The sequence below is a fragment of the Contarinia nasturtii genome, unplaced genomic scaffold, assembly GCF_009176525.2.
Source record: "Contarinia nasturtii isolate CC-2019 unplaced genomic scaffold, AAFC_CNas_1.1 Cnas_scaffold_1037, whole genome shotgun sequence".
In the NCBI taxonomy this organism is placed as follows: Eukaryota; Metazoa; Arthropoda; class Insecta; order Diptera; family Cecidomyiidae; genus Contarinia; species Contarinia nasturtii.
Window position 1 is genome coordinate 5,841,032 of NW_022198383.1, and position 22,704 is coordinate 5,863,735.

Below are 22,704 nucleotides of genomic sequence, written 5' to 3' on the forward strand. Positions count from 1 at the left end.
ATGCGGAATTTCATGCAGAAATTTTAATCGAAGAATCTTTGAGCAAAAACAAAATGTATTCCAGAAAATCAAACATGCAGCTCGCTTTATTAATTGATGTGTTTTCTATCCGCGAATAATAGTGAAGATTTCGCGAAGTGGGTGACTGTAATGACAGACGTAAAATTATTTGTTTAGTGTATGTCTAGCTGCATGGTTCAATATAGTTTTCTGACATAAAGCAAAAAAAAAGTTACTTGTTGGAGTGGCTCTTGGTCTAGTACATTTCACATTTCAATAATCATTATTTTGTAATGAAAACAAGAATTTCCAAAGACCATCTAAAGTTATTAGAATGCTTTATACCAGAATTTACCTCTATCAATTAGTAAAGGGTTAATATTCATTATACACACACATAAAATAGTAGTAGTAGAAATTTTTAAATCAGTTGGTATTTTTTGAATTCTAACAGAAGAAACCCAAAACATAGGGCGATTTTAGTTGTCATACATTGAATGGCGCTGTATGTAGCCTATAATCTTTAAACTAACAAAAATGTGGTTCATGTCTTATTTAATATACAATAGTGGAAATTTATCCGGTGCACAAACCAATAGATTTTTTGAATTTTATACGAAATACCAACTGATTTAAACAATTTTACTACTACCTAGTGTTTTGTGAGTGCATAATGTTGAAATTGAACTCATTTATATAATTCTTTATTTTGGTCGGTATAAAATCAATAAAAACTTAGTGAAACTTTAAATTTTGCAAAAATATTAAATAAGTAACAGTCAAGAAAAAAATTCCTATTTGTAAGTGCATGCATTGTACGTAAGTTTGCTCCGAGTATAACCAGTTCGAAAGAGTGTAACAATAATTTGACAGCGACCAAAGCACCATCTTATATGGTTGTGGCTAACTAGTTCATTCACCTATAGTCGACTCTTGTACATATTGTCTACAAGCGAATGAGCAAGTTTGTCGCAACCATATAAGATGGCGCCACATATGCGCAATCATTTGCTCCATTCGAACCAGTTTTTGTGAATTGAACATTGATTTCGATTTTTAACACAGTGTTTATTTTTGGAAATTTGAAAGTCATTTGGAAATTCAAATAAATGTCAGTAATATCGAATCGAATATAAGCACTTTTTAGAAAGACTAGTCTGCGAAAACATCATCAACTTGGATGTTGTTCTTGAAACAGCAGGTTTTTATGCGACTCATAAATAACAATTCGAATTCAAATGAATTCGCTGAATCGCATACTATGTATGCAAATAAATACATTTTTCTGAATTTTTTTAATTTTTAAATTCAAGATCATTCAATAAAAACGACCAATCAAAAATTCTTTCATTGCGTCTTTCTAATATCATTTGAACTTGGGATGAACTCATTTTTATCTTGAATTATTGGAAATAAAATTTGTGCGACGTTGCTTCGAAAATATTTCCCACATGCTGTATGTTAGTTGTGTAAGTTCTTTGAGTAATCATCTGCTTAGTAGATGTAGTATCTATGAAACTATGGGTAGACAAATATAGGAACAAAAAAATCGAATAAACACGTACGCAAAATTATTTTTTTTCTCATTTCTTTATTGAAGTTATAAATAATTGATTTCAACGGCGGTAATCAGAATTGAGGTTTAAACAAAATAGTTTATGACAAAAGAATGAAAAAATTCAATCTTAATCGGGAATGTGTGTCGCGTTCTATATATTTGATGATTTATGATTAAATAATATGTGTTTTGTCCGAATTATTGTTGCATATTTCAACTTTGCTCGCAAAATGTGTAGTAATGTCGTTTTTATCATTGATGGTGCCCAAAATGAGGTCAGCTTGTGATGTGATTTCGTTCCAAGCATAATCGATATCGTGCTCTTCAGGTTGCAGACCACATACAACGAAACGAATCATGAGCTTACCATGGCATTTGGCCGGAATCATGTATATTTGCTTTCGATCAGTAATTCTATCCAATAATTCTTGATTCTTCTCGCAATCTCCCTTCAATCTAAAGCAAACTAAGCCAAACATGGGTTTTGCCACGATTTCAAAGCGTGAATCATTCAAGACCTTATTCTCAAAAATCTGTGCAAGTCGGGTATGTTTGCGGATTCGTTCGCGAATGTGTTCAGTACCCAAAGTACGTAATAAAATCCACACTTTTAAAGCACGGAACCGTCGACCGAGGGGTATTTGCCAATGTCTGTAATCGGGTGCTTTTGATTCACCTTGAAATTGATGCTTTAAGTAAATGCGATCAACAGTGAATGAGTCAACAACTTGGTCCGCATTTTTGAACCACATTGCACAAGCATCGAAATTGACCAACATCCATTTGTGAAGATTAACATTGAATGAGTCGGCCAATTCAATTCCTGGCATTATCGAACGGTATTCGGGACAACACAATGCTACACCTGCATAAGCGGCGTCTATATGCAACCAAATATTGTACTCTTTACACACTGGACCAATTTCGGGCAAATTGTCAAATGCACAGGTGCCGGTTGTGCCATGCGTTGCTATACAACAAAATGGGATTTTACCATTTCGAATATCTTCTTCAACGGCAGTTCGAAGTGCGTCTCCACGTAATTCCATTTTATCATCGGCAGGCAGCAATCGAATCGGTACGGCAGCCAAGAGAGCCGCTTTTTCAATGGCACTATTACTTTGATCACTACTGTACATGATCAATTTACCACGAATTTCACTTTCACTCCATTCGGGATTTTCGGCTTTTACACGTTTAACCGTTTGCTCGCGAGCGGTTAGAATGGCCACCAACACGGCTTCACTGGCTGATCCTGCAAAAATGAACGGCAATTAATCCATGATTCGCTTTGGAATTTCTTTTGAAGAATTACCTTGAATGACACCGCCACCTGGTCCCTCGCTGCAATTCAGAAACGATTCAGGTAGAGCCAAAAATTTACCTAGCCAATCCATGATTATCACTTCAAGCTCAGTACATGCTGGACTACAAATCTATATATTGAATGTAAATTCAATCCAAAACTGATTATAATGTCTCTCTTTACTCTTCTATTTATTCCCAAACTTACCCAACTAAAGCCGACCACACCAAATCCGCTGGCACTGTAAGCAATTCACATAAAAACAAAACAAATTAATTGACAACTATTATTAATAATAAATATAATAAAGTAATTGAATCATTACATTATTTCTCCTACAATTGAAGGATAAGATGTCGCCGTTGGATAATAAGCATGAAAATTTGGTGACTGAAAGAATATGTAAATCGAAAAAATGATATAAAAACGTGTTTTTCTATTTAATGTAAATCGAATAGCTCTTGATATACCTGCCAATGGGTCATGCCAGGCATGATTTTATCTCCGATATCTTTCATAACATCTTGCCAAGACTCGGGCAATTCTGGCGCTTCAGATGGCAGCAATTTATGCAAATAACCAGGCTCAACTGATGGCAAAACGGGTCTATTTGAAGTGGATAGAAAGCAAATATTTGATAAGATGATTGATGTCGCACATCATGACCAGAATGTGCGTAAAAACTTTACATTTGATTCTGAGTAAAAATTAGAATCATTTTGATCACTTTAAGCTAATTTATTCATCAACTTGACATCTGTATTTTTTCTCACATGACAAAATCTCATCAACTTGAAATAAAGTGTTATTGTTCATATTTGAAGTGCTTCATTCTAGATTGGATTTTTCTTCTAATGTATAGTGGAAATGGGTAGGTTATCTCCCTTCCACATGCGAGAAAAATTGATTGTTGGAGAGTTTGTAATTCCATTGTTTTAACTTTAATCGTAATGATTAAAATCTTATCACCTTTTTGACTTTACAAATTGTACAAAATATATATCAATAAAATATTATATGTAAAGTAAAAAAGGTGATAAGATTTTAATCAATATGATTAAAGTTAAAACAATTGAATTGCTTCTGGACTTTATGTATTCCAATTAAATAAAACGGAGAATTTGTCATCTTTTTGACTAACAGTCAATACATTGGTTTATAATTTTGGAATTGAGAATTGACTCCAAATTTCAGTCTGAAATTCTAGACAGTTCCCTCCATTTTTTGGATAATCACTAAAAATATTTTTCACGGGGAAACGATTTAAAAATAAAAAAATCCATTTCACTCTTTTTGTTTTGTACATTCACTTATTAGCATCAAAACAAAATGAAAACATAAATAGACAAAAATGATTGCGTGCTTCATTATGCGATATAATAAAACAGATCCATTCAAAAATTAGCATTAACATTTCCATTAAAAAATTTAATTGTTGTTTACCTGTCGCGAATATTCTCTAAATATTCGGCTACAAAATCGACTGCAGCATATCCAAACTTGCGGAATTCCTCAGCATCCATAGTGAAAATCAAGTGCACTTTCTCTTCAAAATATAAATGTTTAATCAGATTTAAATCTTTTTGTTATTTTGTTGTTTTCACTTTTATCCCACTGAATTTTTAATATTATCAATCGAGCTCTGTTAACGTGTACACTGTCCGACGTTTATCGAAACAATAAACTGGCTTGAAACGAGTCTCCAGTTAAATATCCAAAAAATATATATGTGTGTATTTTGAAGATTGTTTACCTAAAACTCTCTTCCAATAGAGAGAAGAACTATGACAGAAAATCTACCTGATGGCAACCAAGTCGATAGCACATATTCGCGGTACAAATGCATTTCGCAAAAGGAAAGAATAAAGCAAACAGTCACAAAAAAAGCAAATATTAATAATCAATCATCTTGAGTCTCATTATGATATTGAGTAGCTATTACGCATGAACTACAAACGTTACCTTAATGACTGTCATGATTTCTAAGAAGAGAAGTACGTATGAACCAAACCAGTTTAAGTACATTGTTCATTTTATTTCAACAACGAAATAAAACGTAAAGCAAACAAAATGTGGGTTTCCAGGTGGAATATGTGTCGATTCAGGTGTTGTTAATGACGTGACATTGAAATATTGGAATTTTGGTTGATCGACCGACGTATTTATAAACAAAAAAACGGTTTGTACGCAAAAAATAACACGGAAATTTTATTATTTCAAGTGATTTTTTTTTATTGGAGTGCAAATAAACTACTGCCAACTATAACATATTTATTTGATCGCAAACAAATGATCTGCACTTGCAACTTGAACTGATTCACCAAAATCTATCAAGCATTTACTTTTACTTATTTCGATCTTCATCGGCGAAATTTCTTTGAAAATCTCATTTGTCTGCATACGAATTTCATTCCAAGCAAATTCGATGTCTTTCTCAGTCGGCTTTAACCCATTCACAACAAATCGTATTATTATCTTATCGTGGTATAATGCTTGGATAACGTAAATATTTTTGCGTTCGGTTAAAATGTTCACTAGACGTTTGGTATATTCACAATTGCGTTTTAAACGGAAACAGACGAGACCAAGCACATTGCCGATAATTTCAAAGCGTGTATCGGTTGCAATCAACTCTGCAAAATAGCCAGCCAAACGAACGTGATTTCGAATATTTTCTCTGATCTCCTCGGCACCCATAATTCGTAATGTGAACCATACTTTGAGCGCTCGAAATCGGTGCCCGAGTGGAATTTCCCAATTTCGATATTCCGGTGCCTTTGAATCGATTTCAACGTGATGCCGTAAATAGATTCGATCAACTGTAAATGCGTCGACTACTTTGCTAGTGTCTCGAAACCACATTGCACTGCAGTCAAAATTCACCATCATCCATTTGTGCAAGTTAAAGTTAAATGAATCGGCATATTCGATGCCTTGCATCAATGGTCGAAATTCTGGGCAACATAACGCCGATCCAGCATAAGCGGCATCTATATGCAACCAAATTTTATTCTCACGACATAAGGGACCTATTTGAAGTAAGTTATCGAATGCACAGGTGCCAGTCGTTCCGAGTGTGGCAACGCATGCGAACGGGAATTTTCCAACTTTTATGTCATCTTCAATTGCAATTCGGAAATTTTTTCCGCACAATGATAAATTACGATTAACTGGCAATAGACGAATTGAAACAGCAGCCAATCGAGCAGTTTTTTCCACACAGCTATTGCCTTGATCACTTGTGTACATCACCAATTTGCCACGAATATCACTTTCATTCATGTTTGGATAATCAATTTTCAAACGTGCCACAGCTTGATCTCGAGCTGTTAAAATTGCAACTAGCATCGATTCCGAGGCAGTTCCTTGCAACATACCGCCACCACACCCATCGGATGAATTCAAGAAAAATGCTGGCAAGTCCAAAAATTTTGCTAACCAATCGACTACAATCACCTCCAATTCTGTAACGGCTGGACTGCAGATCTGGAAAAAGAGATTTGTTTCTTTGTTTTTAATCACTTCATTTCAACATTTTTGAATGAAAAATGAAACTCACCCAACTAAATGAAACGGTTCCAAGACCATTCGCAATCATGTCTCCAACAATTGACGGATAAGAAGATTGCGATGGATAATAAGCATGAAAATTTGGTGACTGCCAGTGTGTTATTCCGGGTAGAATTTTATCGTTTAAATCTTTCATCACATTTTTCCAACTTTCTGATTTTTCTGGCATTCCAGATGGCAATAAATTGTGCAAATATCCAGGCTCAACTGATGGTAACACTTGCCTGAAATTTAACGCACATTTTGATTATTTTCAAACTTCATTTTTTTTCTTCTTTTTTTCAAAATTCACTTTTTTATCTATTCAATTTTCTTGTGATGATTCACACTTTTAAATACCTTTCGTGCACATTTTCCATATAATCAGCTATAAAATCCACAGCTGCATATCCAAATTCACGAAATTCTTTAGCGTTCATTGCGTTAATTTCCAGACAATTTTTTATAAAATCGAAATGAACAAGTCAACGGTTGCAAGTAGACTAAATTTGACACCAATATAATTCAAACAGGGAATGTGTCCAGTTTAATTTATAATGAAAAAATGATTACACTTCATATTTAATAATTTGTAACAACATAACATATAAAAAAATAAACATTTTTTTACGCAGAGAGTTATGTTTTGTTTTCGATCAAAACAATGTGCAACATTTTGTGCTCACTTACGAATCAAAATATCCGTCTGCGAAATATGGAACCCGTTGTAACTGCTTAAAAAGAACCTATTTGAATTGATTTTGATACATTGATGCTATTATTATTAAAATTGCCTCTGATTGCATCACTCTCTTAGAGATGTTAGGTTAAATTCACCTGAGAGATAGGTTTTCATGACAAATTTGATCTTTTTGAGTAGCTCAATTATTCATAGTAAGTCACATTTTTTATTCAAGAAAATTGAATTTTTGGCAGTTGTTAAAGAATCGAAAAAAGTATTTTTACATACAAAATAAAATGACGCCAAATCAAATTCGCGTTAAATGTTAAAGACGGTTAAAGACCTCAGCTTTCACGTCTTCTTGGTTGCCTAATGGAAATAATACAATTAATTTTATGGTTGATGATGCTTTATATGTTGTTCAAACTACATTGGACAAAAATAGACAAAAACAATAAAATATTGAACTTTCACCACGAGGATTAATTAATGAAATTGATTAATGTTGGTCGAATAACTTCTGATAACCGATTTACATTTTTTGTTACTCTTTAATATAAGCGAAATTAATGGATTAGTTCGAAACAAATCAAAATCGAGCACTTGTAACCGATCGTTTAGAACCAATTATCGAAAATGTCACATAAATATAAAACACTGTGTTTTTATGATAGTTCTTTAATTTTGAATTAAATGTTTTTAATGTTTTTAAATCTAATCAAAAAGGTCATGGAACCTAAAGTGAATTATTGTAAGCCAAAATTCTACAAATACTCGCAGTTGAAAGAGATCAACAAAAGTCGATGTGAAAGACGACGATTGAGTTCTGAAGCAAATGCATCTGATTAATCAACTATTTATATGCTGTCGATACGGAAACATTATGACATGATGTGCTAACTTTTTATAAATATAAGCATAAAACGCGAGAATAATTCAACTTAGATATCATAAATTTGAAACGGGCTTGTTACATGATTAACTGAATTTCACGTTACCAAACATATATGTAATAATTTTGCTTCTAACATGGGTCAGTACCATTTACACTCTTTGTCACTCTTCTCAATTGTTTTTGATCAATATTGCTACAAAAATATAACAATGAATTGTGTTCTTATAAAAAAAAATCAAAATTAATTCATATCAAGAAAAAAATGTAAACAATCTAAATAAAACATCGCCTCAACCAAATCGGTCACCGTCAACGGTCAATAGATGGCGCTGTAGTCGGTGTATTTATTATTACGTATTCGAAATACTTAAGCATTTGTGACATTTGTACAAATCTACGGCACACGAAAGAAGCAGAATACAATAAAAATTGATTGTCGTGTCATTCATTGTTAAGCTTGCATTAAAGTGTAGAGTCGAAGAGAGATTTCATTTTTATTCATTTTTTGTTCAAAATATTCACACCCCATTGAACAGTTACAACAAAAATGATGTTGTTTATGCTGTTGTTCAGCCGACAAGGCAAACTTCGATTACAGAAATGGTATGTCGCCTATCCGGATAAAGTAAAGAAGAAAATTACACGGGAACTAATCACAACAATACTGGCAAGGTATGGAACAAAAGAAAGAAAATTTAGCACCTGTTTTGACGATGTGTCATGAGACATTGTGATTAATGTTTTGTTTATTTCTTTGCAGAAAACCGAAAATGTGTTCGTTTTTGGAATGGAAAGACAGTAAAATTGTCTATAAAAGGTAAGTTATCATGTGATAAGTGCATAAATACAGATGGAATTGGTACATATTTAGTTACCGAAATCAGTTCGGCTTTTTTATTTTTGTTAATTTTCTTAAATTAACGAACAAAACTTCATCGAAGCTATTCATTAACAGTGCATTTGACTTGCTTATTTACTTTCAGATACGCCAGTTTGTATTTCTGTTGTGCAATCGAACAAAACGATAATGAATTACTGACACTCGAAATAATCCATCGCTACGTGGAGCTGCTGGATAAATACTTTGGCAGTGTGAGTATAATTACTAACGCAATATCAATAACTTTTGCTTATCATTTAAACATTAAACACAAACGAGTTACATTTGATGATTAATTTGTTTTTTTTTTACATTTTATTAATTGTCGTATGTATGTAGGTGTGCGAGCTGGATATAATTTTCAATTTCGAAAAGGCGTATTTCATACTGGACGAGCTGTTGATTGGTGGCGAAATGCAAGAGACATCGAAAAAGAATGTGCTGAAAGCAATCGCCGCGCAAGATGTTCTCCAAGAGGTCAGTAGCCCCGATGAAACTTATGACTTATAAAAAGCCAAAAACAAAAACAAAATCCGAAATCAATGACAAAACATATCCAAATCTAAATTGTCATGCGACGATGCCTTTTTCAACACATTCAATCATATACAATTTAAAACCGATGAAATGTTTATTCTGTTAAAAGGCATCGAAATTTCTCTCAACCAAGTCCATTGCGATGAAAATGTTTTCATTTATATTTCTTTTTTGTGTCTTTTGTTCAAAATATTTTTTTTTTTCATTTTCAATTCCGAGGCTGACGATAGTATTTATGATTTGTATTTCGTCCAAAGTGTCTGTGTGTCACTGTCTTATTTTTTGTTGTGGTGTCTACTTTATTTTTTCCTATTATTATAAGCTGAATATTCACGATTTTTCTGAAATGCCGTCCAGAGGCTTTTTATTATACATGCACGAACATTAGTTTTATACACAAAGAATCCCACTGTAAATATTTCACATATACCGAGTGGTTTTTTCTGTTTTCACTGCGCGTCTTTTTGGCACACTAACGCACACAACATCTTTAATTTTTTGCCAGTTTAATATCACACACACACTTACACACACAACCACAGCAAATACGCATAAAATTAGATTTATATAGCAGCACATGGGTTTGCTCTTTAATTTCATGACTTTTCGACAACGATGTTTAATTTTGAATCTCGACAAAAGAAAATTTAACTAAAAGAAGTCCCAGCATGACATTTATTTATGTTTTTAATTAATTTGATAAAAATAACCTTCAGTATATATAGTGAATATCTCTTGCATTTACTTAATTGGCATGATCTGATCACACTTTAATTAAATTTCTCAGACTTAGTATCTGTAGATGATTTTTAAGTTTTAAAAGCCGATAATAACACTTGCCCTAACATAACTAGTTTTTTTTCTCATGTGTTTGCATTTTTATTTTGAACACGCTTCCACAAAATTCCAAAACGATAAGTAACCAATAGAAATGAATAAAACAAATGTAGAAGCAATTTTAGTTAGAATTCTATCTAACCCACAAAATCTCAATCTCAATTAGACCCTTGTATTTCTCTTGCCTCTCTCACTATTCTTTCAAAGATCTTCTCTAATTCCAATTTTTTGTTCCAAATACTTTCATCGCAGTATCAAATGAAAATACAATTTAAAACAGTTATCAATTGAAGAAGAATGTAAAGAATATCAAATGTTAGATTCGAAAACAAAAAATGCTTTAAAAACTACAACCAAACCGAAAATAGGTATTTTTCTCAAGACATTCTAAATCGATACGAATTTAACAGACATATATATGCTATATTGTATTTAGATAAATGAACGTGTACTTATAAAGTCGAATATATCATTTTGTCTCGATGGAAGAGAATATAGATTATGAATGAAACTTAATATATATCGGCAATTTCGCCATTTAGTCATAATTATTAAGCAGTGACTTGTTTTTTTAGAGAATAAAATGAAATATCAAAAAATTATTATTTTTTTTCAAAAATTTCATTGATATCGTTTGAATTACAGAAAAAAGTATCAAATTCGTAATAGAAAAAGAATTTTCAAATTGAATCCGAATGTTTAATTCTTGTAATATCATTTTTGCATTCCATTTTTATTGATGATGTTTTTTTCCCCACATTTTGTTAATTGCACCCAATAAAGATTAAAAAAAAAAACAAAATTATAAACAGTTAAGTTCACTTTTGACTTGATATGTAAATATTGCATTAAGTTATTTGAAACGTTCATTTATTCAAATTTATTTAAAGAAAATAAAATAACAAAAACGCTATTTCAATGACATAATCAAACTCATATTTTTGTCACACTTGTTTCAGGATGGTTTTTCTTATATTTTTCTTCTTTTCAATCATTATTATTTTTTCCTCTGTTTTATTCAATTCACAATTTAATTTCATTTGAATTTTTTGTTTTTCGTCGGATAAATCTTCGATTTATAAAAAGAACCTTAATCTTTTCAACATGACAAACATTTTGCTTTTAACTTTCCATGTACTTTGCCTGGCTCGCTGTTTAACGTGGTGTGTGGGTATTTTATCCTTATATGTTATAAATTCATGTCACAATCTCATTTTCTAATACATTTTATATTGCTAATCAAATGATGGGTTTTAAATGTTTTTTTTTAATTAAACGGTGGGAAATTGTGTGATGGCCATTCAATGGTGTGTGTGTGTGTCAAAATACCGCCTCACATTTTTTTATTAGAATTTTGATTCAATCAAATTGTTTAATGAATCTTAATTTTGCTTTCGTCGTCGCTATATGTTTTTTTTTGTGCTACAGCCTGAAAATGGGGAACGAACACATCCCAGAAAACATTCTGGCTTGTGAATGATATTCCATTTGTTTTGCTTGAATAATGTTTTGTTTGAACCAATGCTTTTTCTGATGTTTTTTTGAATCATTCTAACTCCATACTCATTCGACGTTGCAATTTTTGACAAAAACAATAAAAAACAAATAGAAAGAAGCCTGCCGAGAATGGACAAAAGGTAGCAAACAAGGTATTTGTTGCTTCGGATTTAAAATCTTTATTATCAAATAGTTTTAGATCACGTGCAAAAACTATTTGTAAATAGTAATGGTGTGCTTTTGTTATCAGTTGGACACTATGTTAAATTTCATCCACTTAAAAACAAAATTTTCATATCGTTAGTACTAAAACCAAAAAAAAAAAAAATCGCCAACAAAAATCAAATCGAATTTCAATTCTTTCAAACTCTAGGATGAAGCGGTTGAAGGGGCCTTAAAAGACATTGGATTACTGTAGACTCATTCCAAAAAATTACTCGATATAAACATAAATACAGAACAAAACTGAGCCAAAATTTAAATGTCACAAAATTACAAACATTCGCGTAGAAACACACATTCACACAATCAATTACTAACACAATTTCGCCGTAATTTGGCTTCTGCTACCCAATACACATGGATTTGAATGCGTGACATTTTATTTGCTAGACTCATGTACTTGGTAAAAGAAATTGTTTTTCTTGTATAAAAGAAACACCGTAGAACTTAGTATTAATCAACGGATAAAGGAACCATTTTTTTTTTCAAATTATTTAATAAAAATTAACCACGCTTTTTTGTTTTTGTTTTTTAGATTGAACTAATCGTACCGTTTTTTTATTCACCTTAAATTTAATATTAAACAAAACTTAAATTGTAGTCATAGTTTCTAATAATCAATGTAGTTTGTTTGAACCAAATGTTATATACAAAAGAAGCAACGCACAAAAACATCAAAACAAATAAACTTTTTTTCTAAAGAAAAGACATACAACACCAAACCATGTTTGCCATGTTTTAATTTAAATCAAAACACAAAACATCGTGACACACTTTTGAATTCGGTGACGGGCTGATTTGTGGATGGAATTTGATGACCAACTTGATTCGAATTTTTTTGTTTTATTATCTTTGACAAAGTCAAATTTTTGAAGGTGCCATAGAGTCACCTCAATGGTGAGACTCTTTGAACGGAGCTCTTATTGATGCTAACACAAAATATGATCATGCACCTTTAACAATCTAATTAATTGATGTTTTTTTTCTCTATTTGGTATGTTTGTATGTATTGAATGTTCTGTGCTTCAGAATGCATTTTTCTTCTCTTGTTCTTGTTCGTTGTTTTTTCTGGGGATGTTTCGATATATCTTTGAATGTGTTTTTATATTCTATTCGGTCTGACTTGATAGCTAACATTATTGAGTACATTTAAAGAGCAAACATTTTTCTGCAATTTCTTTTTTTGTGTTCTTTTTCGTGTCTATTTTCAGGATGAAACACAGGGAAATGGATTCTTTGATGATTTTGGACTGGGATAACTTAAGTCAGTTCACTCAAAATAGGTTGTATAATGTTATACTGAATGACCAATTTGCTCAACTCTGATTCCTGAACGAAAAACCCCAACTCATACAAACAACATGCATCACAAACAAAATTTTATCACAAATACAAAAACATATTTAAAATTCAAATCAAAATTCGAACAAATGTAATCGATTTAATAATTCGAATTTCGTAATCAGTATTATTTGAGTTTTTTCTTATTGTTTGGTCTTGATTCAACAAAGGAATTTTCTCATTGCTTACAATCTCTTTTAATTTGTTGGATGCGACACAAAGTTCAAATGTGTTTTTTTTTTATTTGGATTTATATGAACCGATTTTTAACGGAGGTGAAGATATCGATTGTTATTCGCTTTGCCTTCATTGGTTTTACAACTAAAATATATAGACATGTTATCCTGCAGTCACAAATTAAATACTTAAACAACCTTAGACTTTATTGATAAGAGCACGTGTGAATGTGATACTGAGACAATTGATTTGCACAGTGTTTTATATAACCATAATACTTGGAATTTTTTGTTTTATTTTCATTTATTATGTGTAAAAAATACGTTATTATCGCTTTTAGCTAAAACCAGAATTTAAATAAACAACATATTTCAATTACCAATAACATTACGTTTATTCACTTGAGTGACCAGCTCGATTTGCACAATTTGTTTGAACAGTCTTTATGCAGTGAGTTTAACCACTTTGGAGGATTTAGAATTAAAAATTTATTAAGGAGTCAAAGGTGAGCAAACAATAAGTATCACTTGATAAGGTAAGATTCATATCGATTATTATTTGGGTTCATACGTTTTAGATTAGAGTAGAAATTATGCTTCGTTTGTACATTTTTCGAAACATGAAGACAACAAAAGGTAAGGATTAAACATTGTTAAAAAAAAAGTACACTTGGACAAAAAGTACATTTGAACTATAGCGACTTTTGCTTGAAAACTCATGAAAATACACAGAAATTTGGGATTTTGCTGTACTAGAGCTACTATTCATAGGATCGAACAGGTATTCTGGATATGTTTTTTCGAAGAGGTATCTAAAGAGTTACAAACTGTACAAATAGCTGATTCGAGATCCACATGCAATTTTTTAGGAAAAACCATCATTTCCAAGGAAAATAATTTCTCTGGACAAATTTTCCAAAAAGAAAAATATTGTTTTTGTGTATTGGGCTCAGGAAAAAAATCTATCATAACCAAAGAGACGTTTTTTATCAATTTCAAATGAAAAGATACAATGTTATGTTCAAAAAAGTAATATTTTAGAAAATTAAAGGAGAAAGTAAAAAAAACTGATCTTTGTTTAAATCAAAGAACAGTTGATTCACCTGTCTGAAAATATCTCAACATAATAGCTGTCCATAGCTAGTAGTTACAAAGTACAATTATAAAAGACATTTTATGTTATGCAGTTTAGCATTGTGACGGTAAAATGCACTTTTAATTTTTTTTTTTAAATCCAAATAAAGCGCCCTAAGAAGGCCATCTATCGAGAGTAAAAGATCCTTTGTCCATCATATTATTCTGTATGTTTTGGAGAAAGTATTGTAGACCTTTTCACGCTTAAATTTTTGAATCAAACTCTGTCGGTTAGCTTCTTCTTCGTAAGTATTTAACAACTACTTTTCAATCTATCATAAAGATGTTTCAACTCCAAAGTGATTGATCTAAAAAAAGATTTTTTTTAACGAAATCACATATGATTGCAAATAATCAAAAGTGACGAAAGTGATATAGAATTGCCATTGAAAAGTGTGCATATGTGAATATTATCATATCCAATTTGTTTACGTTAAACGATGGTATAACTGTTCTTCAAACAGAGACTAGTTGTCTTTTGCCGAAAGTTGTGTGAATGGAAAAAGCAAAACTGGTTGTTTGTACGCTTGTGCGTGCAATGCTTTAATGTGCGATGTTCATGCGCTGTGAATCTCACGCCCTGGCGGCTGCCCATATATAATTCGTTTCGGCATTTGTGTGCAAATGAACAACTGAAATGGCAACAACGATAGTCTGCTGAACTGGAAAAAGACACAATTCATCGAATATTACATCGAAAATTCGTTTTTCCTTCTGTTCAGTCGAATTGTGATGTCGTGTCGTTTCATTCGGTTTCGCATGTTTGTCCAATGTCAGCGACACAGCGGCTATATAATATTAGCTCGCTTGCACTCACACTGTACCGGACTCTCGGTTGCCGAGTTCGTATTAGATTTTCGATATATTTCAATTGTGAATAAGAAGAAGCAACACACCAATGAAAAATATAGCATCGACAGAGCCAAAAGTCTACATGAGATGATTTAACGACGACAGTGTAGAAAGAACGTAGCAGCAGAACACTCGTGAGGTGCGCCGTGCACACGAGGAATAAAAATTTCCTTTCCATACACACAACAACAACAGATGTGCAAACTGTAAGTGAGTGAACTAGAAGATAGCGACGACGACGACGAAGAAAAAAAAAGTCGACAGAACAAAAGAAACAGAAAAAAGAACAATTGGAAAAGAAATTTTTTATTTGTAATCGCCCTGAACTGTGTGAAAAAACGAACCAATCGAATTTGTGTTTAGTTTAAAGAGAACAAAAAATAAATTGTACGGAAATCAAACATACAAGAAGCGATTCAAAGAGGAAAAATCGGAAAGAATCTTACGAAATAAGTGTGCAAATAAAATTTAAGAATTATCCAGTGTGGAAAATTTTCGTTTTCGGTTTTTTCAGTTTTTCCGTTTGTTGGTTCATATGTTATCAAATTTATCTAGTGTTATTTAAAAAAGAAGAAGAAGAAGAAGACGGAACGAAACCAGAAAAATTTAATGGAAATTAGCGAGAGAGAGAAGGAAAGAGAAAAATAAAGAAGTAAATGTGCGATAATAAGTAACCGCAGCAAGTTGATGAAAGAAGCGAGAAAAAAAAGTTTATAAATAAATTAGCAATAGGTTATCGAAAACGAAAATTCAATCTCGTCGCAAAAGCTAAAGAGAAGAAAAGAAAAAGAAGAAGCAGCAAAACGAGAGAAAATAATTTCTATATATGTAGATATAAATATATACATCAAAAAAAGAAAAATATTCTCTATATGTATACGAGCGCGTATGCCCGATATATACACACACATCTATACATGTTATAAATTTATCCAACATATACCGATCACACAAACGAAACCAAGTGAAGTGAATGGAAAATAGCGAAATAGAACAAGAAAAGCGATTTTATACAAATCCATACACACTCACACAGCCGTATTTGAGGCAGCACAACTAGCTCCAACAAGACTATCGACGACGAGAAAGATCGTGGAAATTTTTCATTATACGCGGCAATAGCAGCAGCGTGTGATTGTGTATTTTCGCTTTATCTTCGTTTTATTTTCTCGTTGTTTGTGTGTGTGTGTGTGTGTATGTGTGTGTGAGAGTGCCGTACACGTTGTGTGTATTTAAAATCTCTTTCACATTGAATGTGTGAGAGTGTTTGTGTCCGTGCCTGTTTGCCTGAAGTATATATGGAAATAAGTGCTATATCGATTTGAACCAAAAAGGAAAATACCACCACACGACACGAAAGACCAAGATTACAGAGAATTAAAAAAAAATCAAAAAAAATAATAGAAGAGAAATTTTTTTATATGCAGATGAATGCGTGAATATGATTAATTCTTATTTTATTTTGTTGTTGTTCTAGACTTGAATTTTGATTGACATAAACATAGGTAAAGAAGGAAGAATTTCAATTGATAGTGCGTTAAAGGCGGTGGATCAAATCCATTCAAGACAATCTCTCATTAATTTTTTGTTTTTGTTAATTTATTGCATAAATGCATTCGAGTGTAATATGATTTGAACAGTGATTTGTTTGCCAAGATTAAGCAAAATCCATCTATAATAATCAGCACATATATAACCTCAGCAATTATAGTTAAAAAAAAGAATTGAAAACGGAATTAAATTAAACAAAAAAAAAGAAAAAAATACAACTAAACGTCGTATGTGAAACATGGATGATGATTCCGTACCGACTCATCCGCACTTGATTCGAGTCGCGTGAGAGCCTCCACGACCAACCGGCTGATACAATATACAAGCACAACAACACACAAAATGGCGGATGGTGGACATTCATTTGGCAAGAAAACATTTCACAAACCAACCTATTGCCACCACTGTTCCGACCTACTATGGGGTCTTATCGGACAGGGATACATTTGTGAAGGTATGAACCATTTTTTTCTTCATCTACAAACATTTATCATTCAAACATATATATATATTTAGTAGAAAAATCCACAGAATCGCGTTGAATCCAAAAGCTCCCTAGAATTTATATAGAATAGATTCGTAATGCTTGACTGATCACGTGTGTGCTTATATCCAACACTTTCGCACACATACATTTAAAAATAAAAAAAAGAATCATTTCTTCGAAAAGCTTTCCGTTCAAATGTGATTTTCTCAACAGACTCGTTATACAAAGGAAATCGTTAAATCTCGAATCGATACGTGACCATCGTGGCATGGTCAAATATTTGGTTTCTACTTTTCTAGTTCATAAAATCTTTTGGGACAACTGAAAATAACTAATAGAATTTCCAAAAGGTGGTAATATTGCGTGCTTGTCGCTGATCCTTGACATTTCGAATGATTGAAAACACAAACGCACACATTTCCTTCAATCCAATTAGAAATGAAAAAAAGAATAGAAAAAATCGGCTCGAAATGTTGATTTAATCAGTTTTTTTTCGTAGCGGTTTTTATTGCCCATTGGTCGATGTGATAACATTTCCACACTCTTGGCATTGATATGCTGATGGTGTTGTTATTGCTTTTTATTTTCTTTGTGTGTGAGTGTGTTTGTGTATTTTTTTCTCGCTGTGTTTTTGGTTTCGTTTATAATTTCGCAATTAACCATGCCCTTTCCCATAACTGACGAATGTCATGTATGCTTGATTGGCTGGCAAACACCAACTCGAAAAATAAACCAATATAGCACGCGCGCAATCACTCATTCACTCGAAAATATCACATTCACTTTCTCCATCCATTTTTCCACATATTTACAAATATAGACCGAAATCGACAGCGACGAACGACTAATACACGGTCTTTGTGAATAAAAAATAAAAATAAAATGTTGCGATACATGATTAAAGTGATCCAAACTATTTTATGTTCCAACCAGAAAAGTAACCACATGAAAAAATCAAGAGACGGAACGAAACGAACTAAAAAAATATTACCCTTAAACCACACGCGTACCACATTTGCACACACACACAAGTAAACAATGGCTCCCGTATCCAAATAAACCAACTCTCTTTAACAATAAATTTTGTATAATTTACAATATTTTACAAACAAAAAACATTTTAATTTTTTCGTCTGTCGATTACAAATGCATACATTATGTATGATAGAAACCTACACCATGAACGCACGTAGGAGCTCAAGATTCCAAGTAACTGATAGAAAGTCAGATAGAGAGAGAGAGAGTAAAAAAATTTAGTAAAATTTTCGCTTGCTTGCTTTACATTATAATATTGAAAGCACAACCACAAGGGCGCGTGTGACATTGAAATTGGTGCTTTTTTCCTTTTTGTTTCAACTTCGAAATTTTCTTGACTTTTTCTTGTTTAACGCTGATGTGTTGTTTATTGGCACAACAATGGAAATTTACGTATTAGTTTCTGAAGAGGGAGAGAGAGAGAGAGAAATCAATTCATTTAACCAATTGGAAAGAAGAAAATGGCATCGATAACAGAGTTGCGCTTCACATGTAGGTGATTATGGATGTCAAAAGCCTCTTGAATGATTCGATTTCATCGGAAAAATCAATATTACAAGTGTTTCTCAGTCAATATTGTATGCAAAAAAGATTTTCGCTCAAGATAAATACGTTCCACTCATCGAGAGAGAAAAAGAAAAAAAAAACGAAATCCCCCCAACGAGCAGAGTGAGATACGAGTGTTTTGAATGCATATTCATTTTCCAATGAATTATTATATTTTGTTCTCCACTATATCCATCAATATTTAAAAGCGATTTTGATGATCAATCTTTGGAATTACAACATTCAATTGTTTTAAGCCAATTAAAAGCGCATTGATTCGATTTCTCTTTTTTTTCATCATCGAAGTTTCATAATTAGAATTTAAAAAGTTCCAGAAATCATAATCATCTCGTTCACATATTTTTAGTCTTGTATATTCCGCTCTTTATCTATCTGCTGGAAATAGACGACACAAGAGGGAGAGAGAAGGAAAAAAGTGAAAAAAACGGGAGAAAACTTTTTACTCACATTCGATTCTTTGACATGCGTATTGACAACACATGCGAATGGCACACATACCAACTCATTCGCATTGTGTGTCAATCTATAGTATAGACACATACATACACAGAGAGAATTACATTGTCACCAATACATACATTCCCGACGAACGTGAGCTTTTCTGTAGTGGAAAATGGTTCACATCATTTTTACTCGTTCAACAAAAAAAAAATTCTTGTTCGTTCATCGCATCGTTCATACATGATAGCAGCAGCTACAACATTTTTTCCGTTTAAGCTGTTTCACTTGCTTGTAAAATGGAAATGAACATATATTCTTCTAGTCACTCCAATACGCATGGTTACACATTAAGACAACGATTTATAAAGGCAAAACGATTGTAAATTTAGTGAATATTTTAAGGAAACTTGCATACTCATCGAGGCTTACTTACTAGAAACAAAAAAAAAATGATATTCATTCATTTATTTCACTAAACATTGTTTGCATTCGAGGAACAATCAAGCGATCTCATTCATCAATATTTTAATAATCGAAAAGCGTTTGAGCCATCATAATTTTCATATATTTTTTAACTGTTTGCGAGTTCAATGAACATGCTAAACAAATGCACTGAACTGTGTGGTTTTTTTGTTGCTTTTGGATTCGTTTAATGGGCTTACGAAATATTTGTCGACAGCATAATTATTATTGAATGTGGGCTGCATTGAACGTCATAAGCGGCAAAGGACAACAAAAAAAAAACAAATCGAGGCTTTTTTCTCGCTTCACGACATTTACATAAATCAGCATTGAATTTTTGACAGAAAAGATGAGAAGAGATTTCATAATTGCGCCACCAAAACATTTGCCAGAAAAATTGATGACGTACACACAGCAGAACAACGAGTGTATGTTTTGTGTTGTATGCGCGTTCGTTTGCTTCGTCACTTCGCTCTCTCTCTCTCTCTCTCTCTCTCTCTCTGTCACTCTCCCGCTCATTCATTCGCTCGGCGATACATTCGATGAGTGTATTTGCCTCTATTGAGAGTATGTATAAATAGATTTGTAGACCTAATTAAGTCACTAATACATAAATTCATGATCCAGAGAATTAAAAAACTGCGGCGACCCAACAAACTCATGGTTGTCTAACAACGCTAAGCAAATCGAAATAAATCACCAAATGAATTTTGCTTACATTTCAAATGGGTGTTCAAATGTTTTTTTTTCTTCACTAATTGATCGTTGTGTGTAAGTTGTTCTTAATATTCGGATCGGCCTTTCTTTTTTTTATAGCTGGGATTGGTGTGCAAAGAAAAAAATCACAAAAATCGTCATCAACAAGAATAAGCGTCAACAATTTCGGCAGTTTAACATTTTGAGCATTCGTATCGTTTGTACGAATCCGTTCGCTTTCAATCCACGATGACGCACACACCAGTCTTGAACAAAATTAAACAATTCTCAAGGAGCACATCCAAAAAACATGTGCGTTTTGAGAAAATTTGACGTTGTGTTTTGCATTCATTTTTTTTTCTCACATGAAAACGATGATGATTTGAGAGCTAAAAAAAATAATGGCAACTTACCAAAATGAAAAAAAAATCGCTTATTTCAGACGATTACGCTATCGAAACGACTATACACACATGTCTCGTGCACGACAACGTTGGCATATTGAAAATTTCATGTGACATGGCCTGGCAACGGTAGAAATGAAATGTTTTGGTAATTATTGGCGATGACGTCTTTCACAGGTTTTTCGCCTAAAAAAAAAGCCTTGAGTCAAAAACAGTTGTACGCAAAACACAAATATTGACAAAAGGTAAATCAAAATGATGCATGATTAACGAGCCAAAGAAAAACGGATTGAAATGTGTGCAAAGGACTTTTTTGCATTTCAAACTTTGTACTTATCGTGTGGAAGCATACACGTGAAAAATGTGCTAAAGCCCGATTACCAGCAATTGCATACGTAATTCACCCACATTCGGGAAAATTGCAATTGAGCCCCACCGAACAAGTATGGCAATATTGTGAATGTCAAATGCGAAATAAAAACCGAAATTTATGAGTTCACCTGATTTCAGGCGCTCTGTCGTCATTATCCGAAACCATTTCGGTTTGAGTGCTTAATTTGTGCACATTGAATGGGGCGCACAATTTACATGGGTCTCTCTATCTCTCTCTGCGTGGGTTACACAAATAAATAAACAAAATGTAAATGTGTATGACCCAAAGAATCTCACCTCCTGCTCTCGCTTTCTGTGTGCATATTCTGAGCCACAAAACTCGCAATTCATAGTGAATAGTCGCAGCAACAATAACAACAGCGCGTCGATAACGCACAAGTGAGTGCACATGAATGAAAGGTTCGGGGTTATTTCTGCAAAATGCATTGTCTTCTCTCACTTGCACGATTCGGTGACGTAGTTTCGTAATATACGAATGTACGTCGATCGAATTGTATCTGTATTGCAACAATGGCAAAAAGAGATATGCTTGTGGAAAATGGTGAATGTGCGCAACAACACGAATGCAAGTGCACTTGGGCACATATATAAGGTCATTGGCCTCAAATCGTTGGAAAATGATGAGAGAGCGAAACCTAGTTTTTGAATTGAATGCAGTACACACAAAAAATAACATCGAAACAAAACAAAAAGGGAAAAAACGTGAATTACGTCGACATATAGTGCACACAGCAACAGCCGAATCCATTTTTAGAAAAATGTAACTGGAAAATTATGCACTCACATGCACAACCATAACAACCGATGACATGCGAACAAAATAACAACAAAAGCACCCGATAGATGCACAGACGAGAATCATCGTTCGAAATGTATCTCCATTAGGGCTAAAAATATCTCTGCACACACAGAGCACAGAGCACCAGCATTCGAATGACGGTGGAAGAGGTGCGCGCACGATGCAAAATACATGATATCAATGAAATCGTCAAGATGATGCAGGGATACGGGAGCGATGGCAAATGCATGCCTTTTCTCTCTTGCACACATTTGACAGAACAAGCGAATGACGTAAATGGAAAAGGCTTGACTACTTTTTCGCAAAAATCTATTTAGTTTTTTTTTTCCTTCTTTTCACCATCGTTGCTGTCGTTGTTGACTCAATGCCTTTCGCTCTTTTCCTCTCTTTTTTGCTCTCCTCA

General features: G+C 32.9%; 4 protein-coding genes and 1 long non-coding RNA gene across 15 annotated transcripts in view; 3 read left to right on the forward strand and 2 right to left on the reverse strand.

Moving 5' to 3' along the window:
* Window positions 1–1,624: 1,624 nt before the first annotated feature.
* Window positions 1,625–4,711, reverse strand: LOC116343658 (3,4-dihydroxyphenylacetaldehyde synthase 2-like). 2 transcript variants are annotated; one of them, XM_031771862.1, is made up of 7 exons: window positions 4,618–4,711; window positions 4,308–4,410; window positions 3,335–3,470; window positions 3,190–3,254; window positions 3,072–3,105; window positions 2,874–2,994; window positions 1,625–2,813 (listed from the first exon to the last, which is right to left on the reverse strand). In XM_031771862.1, the coding sequence occupies exons 2-7, from the start codon at window positions 4,385–4,387 to the stop codon at window positions 1,732–1,734; spliced, it is 1,518 nt and encodes a 505-aa protein (XP_031627722.1). In that variant the 5' UTR covers window positions 4,388–4,410; window positions 4,618–4,711; the 3' UTR covers window positions 1,625–1,731. The 2 variants fall into 2 exon arrangements, with proteins under 2 accessions (XP_031627722.1, XP_031627721.1); XM_031771861.1 differs by having other exon boundaries at window positions 4,665–4,682.
* A 231-nt stretch (window positions 4,712–4,942) lies between these two features.
* Window positions 4,943–7,262, reverse strand: LOC116343942 (3,4-dihydroxyphenylacetaldehyde synthase 2-like). Its single transcript, XM_031772273.1, has 4 exons — window positions 7,104–7,262; window positions 6,774–6,916; window positions 6,424–6,658; window positions 4,943–6,350 (listed from the first exon to the last, which is right to left on the reverse strand). Exons 2-4 carry the CDS (start codon window positions 6,851–6,853, stop codon window positions 5,136–5,138), a joined length of 1,530 nt encoding a protein of 509 aa, XP_031628133.1. The 5' UTR covers window positions 6,854–6,916; window positions 7,104–7,262; the 3' UTR covers window positions 4,943–5,135.
* A 1,135-nt stretch (window positions 7,263–8,397) lies between these two features.
* Window positions 8,398–13,431, forward strand: LOC116344024 (AP-1 complex subunit sigma-2). Of its 2 annotated transcripts, none has more exons than XM_031772383.1 (5): window positions 8,398–8,662; window positions 8,751–8,807; window positions 8,974–9,082; window positions 9,210–9,347; window positions 13,175–13,431. In XM_031772383.1, exons 1-5 carry the CDS (start codon window positions 8,538–8,540, stop codon window positions 13,220–13,222), a joined length of 477 nt encoding a protein of 158 aa, XP_031628243.1. In that variant the 5' UTR covers window positions 8,398–8,537; the 3' UTR covers window positions 13,223–13,431. The 2 variants fall into 2 exon arrangements, with proteins under 2 accessions (XP_031628243.1, XP_031628244.1); XM_031772384.1 differs by lacking the exon at window positions 13,175–13,431 and adding an exon at window positions 12,115–12,688.
* LOC116344025 lies at window positions 11,115–12,076 on the forward strand. The gene is made up of 2 exons (XR_004201376.1): window positions 11,115–11,881; window positions 11,935–12,076. It is a non-coding gene; the product is annotated as an uncharacterized LOC116344025 (long non-coding RNA).
* A 1,923-nt stretch (window positions 13,432–15,354) lies between the features above and the next one.
* LOC116344400 (diacylglycerol kinase theta) overlaps window positions 15,355–22,704 on the forward strand; it is a 30,646-nt gene continuing 23,296 nt past the window's right edge. For 2 of the 9 annotated variants that reach the window (XM_031772908.1, XM_031772913.1), the window contains exons 1-2: window positions 15,355–15,919; window positions 16,944–17,471. In XM_031772908.1, the coding sequence (XP_031628768.1) occupies window positions 17,360–17,471 (112 nt within the window). In that variant the 5' untranslated portion in view covers window positions 15,355–15,919; window positions 16,944–17,359. Of the gene's footprint in view, window positions 15,920–16,927; window positions 17,472–22,704 lie in introns of those variants that run through there. The other 7 variants (XM_031772914.1, XM_031772915.1, XM_031772911.1 and 4 more) reach the window with 6 other exon arrangements.

Excerpts from the sequence above, each read along its gene's own strand:
- LOC116343658 (XM_031771862.1), bottom strand. The coding sequence starts at position 4,387 with ATGGATGCTGAGGAATTCCGCAAGTTTGGATATGCTGCAGTCGATTTT. Across the intron at positions 3,255-3,334 it reads CTGGCATGACCCATTGGCAG|TCACCAAATTTTCATGCTTA; the intron begins GTATATCAAGAG and ends ATATTCTTTCAG. Across the intron at positions 3,106-3,189 it reads TCAATTGTAGGAGAAATAAT|TGCCAGCGGATTTGGTGTGG; the intron begins GTAATGATTCAA and ends AATTGCTTACAG.
- LOC116344024 (XM_031772383.1), top strand. The coding sequence starts at position 8,538 with ATGATGTTGTTTATGCTGTTGTTCAGCCGACAAGGCAAACTTCGATTA. Across the intron at positions 8,663-8,750 it reads ATCACAACAATACTGGCAAG|AAAACCGAAAATGTGTTCGT; the intron begins GTATGGAACAAA and ends ATTTCTTTGCAG. Across the intron at positions 8,808-8,973 it reads AGTAAAATTGTCTATAAAAG|ATACGCCAGTTTGTATTTCT; the intron begins GTAAGTTATCAT and ends ATTTACTTTCAG.
- LOC116343942 (XM_031772273.1), bottom strand. The coding sequence starts at position 6,853 with ATGAACGCTAAAGAATTTCGTGAATTTGGATATGCAGCTGTGGATTTT. Across the intron at positions 6,659-6,773 it reads ATGGAAAATGTGCACGAAAG|GCAAGTGTTACCATCAGTTG; the intron begins GTATTTAAAAGT and ends GTTAAATTTCAG. Across the intron at positions 6,351-6,423 it reads GAACCGTTTCATTTAGTTGG|ATCTGCAGTCCAGCCGTTAC; the intron begins GTGAGTTTCATT and ends CTCTTTTTCCAG.